This window comes from Doryrhamphus excisus, linkage group LG11 (genome assembly GCF_037039965.1).
Source record: "Doryrhamphus excisus strain RoL-2023G ecotype Guam linkage group LG11, RoL_Dexc_Guam_v1.1, whole genome shotgun sequence".
Lineage (NCBI taxonomy): Eukaryota > Metazoa > Chordata > Actinopteri > Syngnathiformes > Syngnathidae > Doryrhamphus > Doryrhamphus excisus.
The window spans coordinates 899002-911302 of NC_136367.1; the positions used below are offsets into that span (position 1 = coordinate 899002).

The 12301-nt window shown below is 41.5% G+C and overlaps 1 protein-coding gene across 1 annotated transcript in view; it reads left to right on the top strand.

The window, feature by feature from the left end:
- Window positions 1–12301, top strand: part of mdn1 (midasin AAA ATPase 1) — a 46373-nt gene that overhangs the window by 261 nt on the left and 33811 nt on the right. Inside the window, exons 2-31 of the mRNA XM_058065282.2 lie at window positions 83–309; window positions 461–685; window positions 1521–1628; window positions 1702–1894; window positions 2251–2460; window positions 2533–2664; window positions 2772–2875; window positions 3059–3173; window positions 3368–3540; window positions 4204–4285; window positions 4371–4466; window positions 4890–5002; window positions 5210–5358; window positions 5540–5600; window positions 6310–6512; window positions 6594–6697; window positions 6881–7025; window positions 7413–7509; window positions 7579–7692; window positions 8620–8767; window positions 8840–8947; window positions 9030–9181; window positions 9520–9698; window positions 9977–10185; window positions 10364–10510; window positions 10893–11034; window positions 11113–11247; window positions 11324–11459; window positions 11603–11735; window positions 12152–12282. Of these exons, the coding sequence (XP_057921265.2) occupies window positions 83–309; window positions 461–685; window positions 1521–1628; window positions 1702–1894; window positions 2251–2460; window positions 2533–2664; window positions 2772–2875; window positions 3059–3173; window positions 3368–3540; window positions 4204–4285; window positions 4371–4466; window positions 4890–5002; window positions 5210–5358; window positions 5540–5600; window positions 6310–6512; window positions 6594–6697; window positions 6881–7025; window positions 7413–7509; window positions 7579–7692; window positions 8620–8767; window positions 8840–8947; window positions 9030–9181; window positions 9520–9698; window positions 9977–10185; window positions 10364–10510; window positions 10893–11034; window positions 11113–11247; window positions 11324–11459; window positions 11603–11735; window positions 12152–12282 (4271 nt within the window). The remainder of the gene's footprint in view (window positions 1–82; window positions 310–460; window positions 686–1520; window positions 1629–1701; window positions 1895–2250; window positions 2461–2532; window positions 2665–2771; window positions 2876–3058; window positions 3174–3367; window positions 3541–4203; window positions 4286–4370; window positions 4467–4889; window positions 5003–5209; window positions 5359–5539; window positions 5601–6309; window positions 6513–6593; window positions 6698–6880; window positions 7026–7412; window positions 7510–7578; window positions 7693–8619; window positions 8768–8839; window positions 8948–9029; window positions 9182–9519; window positions 9699–9976; window positions 10186–10363; window positions 10511–10892; window positions 11035–11112; window positions 11248–11323; window positions 11460–11602; window positions 11736–12151; window positions 12283–12301) is intronic.

A 12301-nucleotide genomic window follows, 5' to 3' on the forward strand; every position in this document is an offset into this window, starting at 1 on the left:
GTCATATTTGACTATGTCATTATCATTATGTTCCATGTTGTTGTCATCCAGTGCTCCACCTCTAAGGACTCTTTTTTTTCAGATATGGAATCAGCAGGACAGGCAGTGTATTCTGGAGTGTCTGGCCCAGCTTCTGGTGGAGAAGGATGGTACCTTATTAGTTGCCAGACACTTGCGACCTCTGGTTCTGGACTTGCTGGAGCGGAACGCAAAGCGAGTTAAGACGAATGGACGGACCAGCCATGATCTACACGAACGCCTCTGTGTGGCTCTCAGTAAACTTGTTTACTTCAGCCCTGACGCCAAGTCGTGAGTGTCCATTTTCACCAACTATGGTGACATTACATCCATTATTTAATTATTTAAGTCAGTGTTTACAAGCATAAATGTCACAGCAGTCCTTGCATAAAATGAAAATGACTATGTTTACATCTACATTGAATTGTGTTATGCTTATCAGGTTTGCTGCAAGATACTTCCGTGATGCCCCTCCAGTGTTCCAGAGGCTCTTCTTCACCAGCGAAGAAGCATCGGGTGTCCAGTATGGTCCGAGGCGCATGAAGCTCCGTGACCTCATGGCTGCAACTCTTCGCTTCCTCAAGAGTGATTGTGCCAAGTTTGTAACACTCTGGGACTGGAGTCCGTGTGTTTCCCAGCTGCTCACCAGAGATGTTATGGTTCGAAGGTGAGCGTTTCCTTCCGACAGAAGTCATTCACAGTAGAACGTGTTGATACATTAGGGTGTAATGGTACGCAATCATTTCATTTTCTGTTTGTTTTTGTCTTCGTACTGCAGCAAGCCACTAAAGTCGGTATTTATGAGAACAATGTTGTAACATTATGAGGAAAAATAACATTATAGTAGCATAGAGTTGAAATACTAAAGAAAAAAAGACATTATTTAAAAGTCGTAATAATAAGTTGTAATTTCTGGAAAATCTACTTGCGGAAAAAGTTCTATTTTATGATAATAAAGTCAAAATAGGTTGGGGATAAAGCTGTGATTATGAGAAGACAATTTACAAGAGGAAAGTTGAAATCGTTGGGGAATAAAAACAGCAGAAATGGAAAAAAACTCCAGTTGAAGCAAAAACATTTTTTCATAATTTTACTACAAAAAACTTGTACTATTATGAGGAAAAATAATACAATTTTAGTAGCTTAGAGTTGAAGTATTAAACATGTTATTTAATGTTATGTGAAACAAACAAAATACAGGATTTAGGTTGGGTAAATTCAACGGAATATATAATTTAAAAAAGTCCAAAACATAAAGGTTATTTAAGAAGAAATGTAAATATTCGAGGGAAAAAAGAGCATAATTCATACTAATAATGGGCTTTTTCACTTATATCACAAAGCTGGAAAACATTTGGACACACTATGCCCTTAAATTGACATTAAACTGACACCATTAAAAATGAACAGGTGCATTTATATCTTCAGTCATCGCCAATATCAGATGATTGTGTTTTTTTTAAGCCAATAATAGAGTTTATTTTCTCTATTGTCTTTAACAGGTACACTGCTCATTGTTTAGCGCTGGTGTCTCGTATGACGGATCATCAGAAAACGATCTTTCTGAGAAATGTTCTTAGCAGTGAGGAGGTTCTTCAAATGAAAATCAGGTATGTCATATTTCATGCTATTATCTGAGTTGTAAATACAACAAGATGCACTTGGACTTTTTGTACTCTCCAGTGCCTTTGAAGAAACTCAGCAGTTGGAGGTAGAAAGAGCCCTGGTGTTGGCCAATCAGGGGTCTGCAATGTGGTGCAAGGACAAAAACAAGAAGTATACGCAGGGTCAAGTGGTATCGGAGGACTTGTGTCAAAGTGTGGTGGCAGTCTGTGGTGTTTTGCTACCCAGAATCGCTCCAGAAGAGGCTGTGCAGGTAAACCTTTCCTTTCTCGCATATACTAATGATACCAATAATTATTATTCATTATTTTCATGTATCATCCTGAAAAATCAAAGAAGCAAGGGCCACTTTGATCATTTTCATTTTATATATTCATTTAAATGAAAATTTTATTATATTATATATATTTTTTATTGCAATATTGGTGAAAAAGCATATTATTTGTATATTAACTACACTTTTTTAACTTTAATTTATTTATAATTTAATGTAATTATTAAATGTTTTATGTAATAATGACAAAAATGCCCCGTTTATCACAGTTAATTGATTTCATAACAATAATAATTAGTTTTTACGTCTGACTTAATGCTGCTTGTTGTTTGCAGGTGAATGAAAAAGATATGGTGCTGGTGGACTCAACCCGTCTCAATCTGAGAAGGCTGGCATTGGCCGTGGCTTCACAGAAGCCCGTGCTTCTGGAGGGGCCCATCGGATGTGGTAAAACCGCCCTGGTGGAGATGATGGCTGCCGTTACAGGTCATGCAAAGAGTCAGAGCTTTTTGAAGGTCCAGCTTGGGGATCAGACGGACAGCAAGGTAAGTCAAAGTGGACTTGAAAGGCTAAAACCGACCATGCTGTCTGTGAACGTGTGTGCCTTTGCTTTCCAGCTCCTGCTCGGGATGTATCGATGCACGGACATTCCAGGGAAGTTCATATGGCAGCCAGGAACCCTGACCCAGGCTGTGTCTAAAGGGACATGGATTTTGTTGGAAGACATTGATCATGCGCCTCTAGATGTGGTAAGTTAAAAACTCAATGTGTACCGTTTGAGTACGCAGAATGTTGTGTACCCCTGAAGAATTCAATGATGAATGTACTGTGACAAATGTGATGTTGTTTCCCCAAGATATCTGTACTCCTTCCATTGATGGAGAATAAGAAGTTAATGATTCCAGGACGAGAGGACAGCATTGACACAAGTCCTGGATTCCAATTCTTTGCAACAAGAAGGTATGAACATTAATATTATCAAGAAATCTACTTTCCCTTGAATTGACTACAATGGAACCTTGGTTGGTGTCATGAATCTCTTCTAGAAGGTCCAACTTAAGAAATATTGTGTTCAGGTATTGGGTACAGGGAAAAAACCAAATTAGAAGTAAGAGTAATGCAATGCTTGTTTCTGCATGGAAGGTTGAACTACAGTGATGGCAGTTGGCACAAACCAGCAAACTCCAATGCAGCCTTACTGGATAAGTACTGGACCAAGCTACAGATTGGAAACATGACACGAGAAGAGCTGAAGATGGTAGGTCAAGTGCATGAGCCAGTTTTCCCCTCTAAGAATGTCAAACTAAATGCAACATATTTGTAAAGAAATAATCACACTGCATTACCCACAAAGCATTGGGCACACTTGCGTAATAAACTCCTACAGGATGTCTCCTGTCGACAACAAAGCTGCATAATTGCTCTCTGACTTGATCATGTGCGTGCGTGTAGGTGGTTACCAGCAAGTACCCGACGCTGACAATGGTGGCAGATCGACTCTTGGACATTTACTGCCATTTGACTGGTGAGAGACATTTGGAGCCATTATGCCTCCAAAACTCCCAGGAACACCAGCAGCCTGAGGAGAGACCCACAAAGCTGGAGGGCAGAGCGCTGTCTTTAAGGTGAGGGTCAGCCCACAACAGGCACAATAATCCGCCCCCAAAAAAACAACTTATACTACATTAGGAAAGCAGGAAGTGAACAAATGTAACAGTTACTGATTGTAAAAGTACCAGATGGAGGGGTAGGATTTAATAAGCTTTGCTTCTTCCTACTCCTTTTGGACATGTGGAACTGGGAACTGATTATGGGATGCACTCAATTGTAATCTGATGCATGTTCAAATGAAATTACCATGACCATTAACTTCCTGTCCCCCCACACTCAGCTTATTTATATCTTATGTGTCTTATTTTCTCTTATTCTGTCTACCATTGTTGAGTAAAAAGAGTGTAAAGGTGGCTATAGGGATGTTACATCATGTCTGGATGGCTCTAATATGTTACAAAGGATATTTAGGAACTCTAACTTGGAATTATGGTCTCGTCCTGAACCCATTAACCACCATAAAGGAGGGATTACACACTATACACTAACATACTGTACATGTTAATTCAGAACTATAAGTCATATTAGTAAAATCAGTAATAATGGAAAAATGTCAACTTGCCAGTATATCATTTGTATGAAGACGCAGCATTTTTAAGTGCAATAAAAAGCATGTCAGATGCCAACTGTGGAGGAGTGATTGCCGTCGTCATCTGTGTGTGTGTTGAATTCTCTAGGGATTTACTGAAATGGTGTGAGAGGATCAGCGTCAACTTTGACAGCACCTCATCCGGCACAGGACAGCATGTGTTTCAAGAGGTGGGGCATTTTTTGTTTGATGTGTGTCATTACTCTGAATTTATTGAGTGAAAGCTTCATATTTTGTAATGTTTCTTTCTGTCAGGCCCTTGACTGCTTCACAGCAATGTTGTCTCATCCCGAAAGTCAACTCCGAATGGCTGAGGTCATCGGAAGCAAGCTGAATATCTCCAAGGAAAAGGTATTTCCACGCGTCATCATATTGTATGTAAATGGGAGAAAGTAATCCCATGTATTTGATCCCATGCTGCTTTTGGAGGTTTACCCTAACCCGGAAACGGAAACACTCCGAAGTTGTCGTTGTGTGTCATTGCAGACGTCAGCTCATTTGCATACGCATTTTCTTCATTCATTTTTGCAACGTTGTGTGTGGAATATGCCGGTTATGTTTCATGAGGCGTCATATTTTGTCGGACTTTGGTCAAAGTACACGTTTTGGATGCAGCAAAAATATGAGATGTTATACTTCAGGAATCACCACATCTGAAACGTAAACGTATTATATATTTCATTATGACATTAATGACGACGCACAAACAGGCTGAAATGGAATTATGTTTTATACATAACAGGTACGACATATTGAACACTCTTCCCTTTGTAGGCCCAGCACTTCTGCCGGATTTATCAGCCTGCCGTCTCGCTGACTGAAGAGGAGGTCTTGGTGGGTCGAGTGACTCTGGTTCGAAAGCAGAGTGAAACGGTACAGCTGAGTGTGTAAGTTTCCTTTCAGTCAGCTCCTACTGGTACCCACTACAATCTGGATGCTTCTCGGGAAGCACCGGCCAAAAGGCCGGGGTGGAATTGAACTCGGGTCTCCTAGCCGTGAGGCCTGCGTGATAGCCACTCAGACACCACTAAATCCAAACAGAGCAGTATTGTAAATGTAAATGAGAAATGAATGCTGTATTTTGTCCTCCTCAGTGACAAACAGACGTTTGCTGCCACTCGACCAGCTGCTGTACTACTGGAGCGACTGGCCCTTTGCGTGGCGAAACAGGAGCCTGTTCTCTTAGTGGGCGAGACGGGGACCGGAAAGACCACCACTGTACAGCACCTGGCCACGCTGACAGGTGAGGACCCTGCCTTTGCTAAAATACACCAACTTTGAAATGATGATGAACCCAACTCCAAATTGTCCATAGGTATGAATGTGAGTGTGAATGGTTGTTTGTCTATATGTGCCCTGGGATTGGCTGTCAGTAGCACACCCGCAATCATTAATCACTATTCTTTACTATCTGTGTTTTCTAGGACATAAGTTGATGGTTGTTAACATGAATCAACAAAGTGACACTGCTGACCTACTTGGGGGGTGAGTGTTTTTTTTTTTAGCACAGTTGGCTTTGGCACAGAATACAATATCCATTTTCACTGCTAAAGGTTGTAGAGCAGGGGTGTACAAAGTGCTTATTATTTATTTTAAATAAATGAAATTGTATTTTGTGGAAAATTGTGTTAGCGAAAAAGTTCTCATATGTTGGAAATAATGTCAAAAACATTAAAAACATATATTAAATAAAATATAATTAATTTATATATATATTAAAATAAAAAAAAAATAGAAGTTGTAATATGGGAAACAAAATAAAGTAGTCGTTTTATTAAACTAAGGTGGGGAATAATGTCATAATATTCCAAGAAGAATATTTAAACATTTTTGTAGATTTTGTAGATAGATTTTTGGAGTTGAAATATTGAAGAAAAAATATTTCAATACATTATATAAATCTATTTTTATACAAAGAGGTAATATGACAAACAAAACAAAATAAAGTTGTAATTTTTAGAAAAAAAAGTGATGATATGAGAATAAATTCAATATAGGAACCATGTCATAAAATTCCCAAAAGAAAATTTAGGAAGATTATTTAAGAAGGAAGGTGAAATATTTGGAAAATGAAAAAAAACGAACCACCACAAAAACGGGCAAAGAAGTGTATAATAAGAAGTCCATAATAATGGGCTAATAATAATTAATATTGTGCAGCGTCGTCCATCGTTGTGTTTTCTGGCCAACTCAGGTACAAGCCGGTGGACCACAAGCAGATCTTACTCCCGCTGCGGGAGGCCTTCGAAGACTTGTTCTCCCAGACTTACTCCAGGACGCAGAACCTGACATTTCTAGGTCACGTGCAGACATGTTTCCGGGAGAAGCGTTGGCACGACCTGCTCAAACTCATGGACCACGTCTGCAAGGACGCCCTCACTAAAGACAACCCAAACGGTAAAGAAAGGTCACGTCATTGTTGCTCATTCATGCTATGCTAGTATGTACGTCATCCATTGTTTTTCATGTTTATTTTAGCTGCTTTACCGCAGGAGAAGTGGGGCTTTTTGGCAAGCAAACTGTGTCAGACTCAGAAGCAGATTCAAGCCTGTGAGACGGCCATGGTCTTTGCCTTTGTGGAGGTAAAAATTCAAGAATCACCCATCCAGTTTTCCACCAGTACCAGTACTTTGCCACTCAGTCCTGACCGACCCTGTTGCCATGACGGCGCAACAAATCCTAGGCCTTCTCCATCGCTGCCCCCAACCTTTGCATCTACTGGATTTGAAATGAATATCAACATTAAAATGATTTTATTTGAATAGGGAACTTTAGCCAAGGCAGTGAAGAGGGGCCACTGGATCTTGCTAGATGAGATTAATCTGGCAGCAGCAGAGACGCTGGAGTGTTTGAGTGGACTCCTGGAGGGCCGTGCTGGATCGCTGGTGCTGCTGGACCGTGGAGACTTTGGTAAGGTGGTACACTGAGCTGATCTCTCAGCTGCTATTGGTACATGCGATCACGAATGTGAGTGTGAATGGTTGTTTGTCTATATGTGCCCTGTGATTGGCTGGCCACCAGTCCAGGGTGTACCCCGCCTCTCGCCCCAAGACAGCTGGGATAGGCTCCAGCACCCCCGCAACCCTAGTGAGGATAAGCGGTAGAAAATGAATGAATGAATGAACGTGTAAGCCGCAGGTTTGAAAGCGTGAGGAAAAAGTAGCGGCTCATTAAATCAGGTTAATAATGACGGCATTCTGGGCCGTATCTGCTCCAGGCAGAGCGATGGTGTGAATATTAATTAACACGGTCATCTGTATTTAATCGTGTGGAATTGTTGCTTTTGTTCTTATTTAGATCCTTTGGTTCGACACCCAGACTTCAGACTGTTTGCTTGCATGAACCCAGCAACCGATGTGGGGAAGAGAAACCTGCCTCTCGGCCTCAGGAACAGGTATTGTGGTGCAGACAGTACACCATAGCAGTACTACTACTCTAACATTCGCATATGTTGCCAATGCAGGTTTACGGAGCTATACATGGAGGAGCTGGAAAATGAGGCAGACCTTCGGATCCTGGTTTCAGACTACCTGAAAAACCTGAATCCTCACAGGAATGTCATTGATGGCATCATAAGGTTCCAACACTTTGTATTCACTCATATCTGAATAACGTTGATGTTTATTCTTAGGTCTTGTTCAGGGGTGTCCAAACGTTCTCTAGTGAGGGCCGCATAGTGAAAATGAAAGGATACAAGGGCCAGTTTGATGTTTTGTAAAGCAGCACATGTAGATATAATAAGAGGTTGATATATTTTCATCTCAGCTTTGTGATATAGGTGGAACAAAAATAGTATTTCTATCAACCTTGCTCTTTTTTCATACTGATATGACTTTATTCCCACAATATTGCAACTTTTCTCCCAATCTAATTTTCCAACAATCACAACTTTGTTTGTGTCTTATAATATTACGACATAAACATTTTTTCTTTAATATTTCAACTCTGTGATACAAAAATTACATTATTTTTACTCATAATATATATATTTTTTCCTCTTAATATTTTAACTTAAAAACAACTGTACTATATTTCATTTTTTGTACTTTTCTCATTAAATTGCCGTGGGCTGCACATGGCCTCCGGGCTGCACTTTGGACACCCCCTGGTCTTGTATGGTACATGCGGTACTTGTGATACATAATAACGATATGTAGTATTGCAGCAAATGTCACAATGAAACAGTTATTGTTCATATTCACAAGGCCAAAATGGTATAAACATGTAAAAGTAACACATTAAGTTCATATTTCTTATCTTAAATTGCTGTAAATTTGTGCAAACCCAACCATAAATGTCTATAAGTGAGTACATAACATGGGAAAATAAAGCTAGCCACGCAAAATAGTCACATTTTGGGCCCAATTATGGCATTTTCATGAGGGGTGTTTTAGCCATAAATGGTTGTGTGTTGAGTTATTGAAGCTTTAGTGTTGTCCCATGAAAGGATATCATCAAATATTTGCTGATATAATATGCTGATTGTGCCGTTTTGCGCTTCTAGTTTTTACCTGGTGATAAGAAAGGAGGCCTCCTCGCACCTCGTGGATGGGACAGGCCACAGACCCCACTACAGTCTGCGTACACTCTGCCGGGCACTGAAGTATGTGGCAGCAAACCCATGCCACGCTGTGCAGCGCTCACTTTATGAGGTAAGCTTGAGGTGTGCCGTGGGCGTGGGCGTCTGTGTGCTTTTACCAGTGAAAGTCCCATCGTATCTGCAGGGCTTCTGCCTGAGCTTTCTGACTCAGCTGGACAGGAGGTCCCATCCTCTGGTCCAGAAACTGGTGTGTCAGCACATCCTGAAAGGAAACACCATGTGTCTCAAACAAGTAAGACCTTCTAAAAAGTTGGCGTCTACCTGTTCGCTCACTGTTGAAGAACTTCTATGTATTTAATAAAATTGTCTTTTAGCCCATTTTGGCTCCTGTTGGTCGAGCATGTGTTGAGGTAGAAGGCTACTGGGTGTCTCAGGGAGAGATGGAGCCAGCGGTGGATCCCAGCTACATCCTCACAGCCTCAGTCAAACTCAACCTACGGGACCTGGCTCGAGTGGCATCTGCCGGGTAGGTCAGCCAGTAAAGTCTCATCTTTGTACATTTATCAGGAATCATCTACTTCATTGTCCAGTAAGGCCTCGTTTGTGGTTCATGGTGAAGTAGGATTCCTCATTCATAAATGGAATATTTTTGTAGAAAGCACAGTTAGGACACCCCTGAACAAGACCTAAGAATGAACATAAACGTTATTCAGATATGAGTGAATTCAAAGTGTTGGAACCTTATGTTTACCATCTTCTAAATACAGTTTTTAACATTATTAGAGACCTCCAATCATGAAATAACACCCCTATAGTTACATTTTAGTCATTTCTTACTCTCTCACCTATGTTTTGTCTTTACAGAACTCACCCAGTACTCATCCAGGGGGAAACATCCGTGGGGAAGACCAGTCTTATCCGCTGGTTGGCTACGGCCACTGGTAACCAATGCGTTAGAATCAACAACCATGAGCACACCGACATCCAGGAGTACATAGGATGCTACTCATCAGATGATCGGGGCAAACTGGTGTTCACAGAGGGTAAGAACCAAACTGAATTTTCTTTTTCTTATCATATTACGACTTTAAAAAATGTCTTTAGTGTTTCAACTAAAATGACATCTTTTACAGCTGTTTTTTTGGAGGTTTTTTTCCTCCCTTTATTTTCCTTATTTCGACTTTATCAATTTTCTTCTCTTAAGAAAATTAAGTTTATTAATTATTATAATCATATAATAGACATAATAGGAGAAAATAAGATTTAATGAGATTTTTGTTCGTGTCGCTGCAAATGTGTTCTGTTCTTGACTTGCTTTTAGGCATCCTGATCAGTGCCATGAGGAAGGGTTACTGGATCATCCTAGATGAGTTGAACTTGGCCCCCACCGATGTTCTGGAGGCCCTGAACAGGCTGCTGGATGACAACAGGGAGCTTTTTGTGCCAGAGACACAGGAAGTGATCAAGGCTCACCCAAGATTCATGTTGTTTGCAACACAGAACCCCCCTGGTCTCTACGGGGGTAGGAAGGTATTCTATCAAACCATATCCTAAATATTCATCAGTGTCGTTATTAGTCGGAACATTTTTTTAATGAAAAAAATGTGATTTGGAGCGAAACTAAAAGTTGATTGTATCTGTGTGGGAATAGAAAGATACACGGCACTCACATGAAACATTGTAACTTTGGGCTCTGCTTTACCTAAAGGTGCTTTCCAGGGCATTCAGGAACCGCTTTGTGGAGCTACATTTTGATGAGCTACCGAGCCGGGAGCTGGAGACTATCCTCCATCAGAGGTGCAGAATGCCTCCGTCATACTGCACCAAACTGGTCAAAGTCATGACTGATCTACAGGTACGTCGTCGTAGTTGTTATGACATCCAAGATATACAAGAATGATGTATTTCTTCATTTGCCATTGCTCACTCACGATGAAGGAAGCTAACAAGCTAAAAGCATAGAATTCTGCTGAGATGATCTTTTTAAGGAAGTACTTCGAAGTACGAGGTATATTATTTTAAAAAAAAATTTAAACTGTATTCTGGAAAGCAGGAAGTGAACAAATGTAACATTTACTAATTGTAAAAGTACCAGATGGAGGGGTAGGTTTTAATAAGCTTTGCTTCTTCCTACTCCTTTCGGACATGTGGAACTGGGAACTGATTATGGGATGCACTCAATTGGAATGAAATAAAACCATTACCATTACCAAGTCTGGTGCTCATTATGTTGGCAGTCCTTGCGCAGAGGGTCTTCCGTCTTTGCGGGCAAGCATGGCTTCATCACCCTCAGGGATCTCTTCCGCTGGGCAGATCGCTACAGGCTGGAAGAACAGACGGAAGCCTCTCAGGACTGGTTGCAGCATTTGGCAGACGACGGTAAGGATTGCCACAAATGCTTCATCTTGATCTGATGCTCATGCAGAACCTTAATCCTGCCGTCATCCGCTCGGTCAGGCTACATGCTGCTGGCAGGCCGCGTTAGAAAGCCAGAGGAGGAGGCTACCATCCTGTGCATCCTGGAGAAGAACCTGAAGAGGACCGTGAACCCAGAAATGCTCTTCTCTCTGAAACAGGTCGCCAAGCAGTTTAGTAAGTTGACTCCAAATTGACTTCATTCGTCTTTCCTGCTGCTTCCTGCTCCTTGAACACGTGCCGTGATTGGCAGGTCCAGTTGATAGCGATGTTGGAGTGCCGGAGGAGTTTGGCCATGTGGTGTGGACGCAAAGCATGAGGAGGCTCGCCGTGCTCGTCGGCCGAGCGCTTCGATTTGGGGAGTCAGTGCTGCTGGTGGGAGACACCGGGTAAGGTGCTGAAGGTCCTTCTTGGACATCTTTTGGGATTTTGCAATTCTGGTTCATTTCTTACTATATACTAATTGCTTTATCCCTGGTGCTGAATCCTCACGCTTGTCTTTTTTTTTTTTTTTTTTACCTTACTCTGCTAGGTGTGGAAAGACTACAATCTGCCAGATGTTTGCAGCATTAGCTGGCCAGAGGTTTTTTTCTGTCAACTGTCACTTACACATGGAAACATCCGACTTCCTGGGAGGCTTGCGTCCCGTCAGACAGTCCAGCCAGGTACTCTGGGGTTAAAAAACAATCAATAATAAAAATAAGAAACACTGCAAAAATGGAACAAAACGGCAGTAATTTTACCTGAAGGAAGTTGAGGGATGCAGTGGCTCAAGAGGTCGTCCAGAAACCAGATGGTCAGCAGTTCGATCCTCATTCCCTTCCCCCAGTCTTTCCTCTGGACATGTCCGGACCATCTCAGTCTGGACTCTCTGACTTTATCTAACATGTAAAGTCCCTCTGATGTACTCCTTCTTGATCCTATCCATCCTGGTCACTCCCAGTGAGAACCGCAGCATCAATCATGTTTAGTATTTGTGAACTACACTGAGTTTGTTGTGTTTTGTTTGTGTTTCTGAGATATTGGCATGATTGAACTCCATATTCTTCCAGGTGAATTTCTGTGCTGTGTGTGGTTGCAGGCTGAGGGTGATGAATGCAGGTTGTTTGAGTGGCATGACGGTCCCTTGGTTTTAGCCATGAAGGAAGGTGGAGTGCTCCTTCTGGACGAGATCTCCTTGGCAGACGATTCCGTGCTGGAGAGACTGAACAGGTGAGCAAACTTTACACTC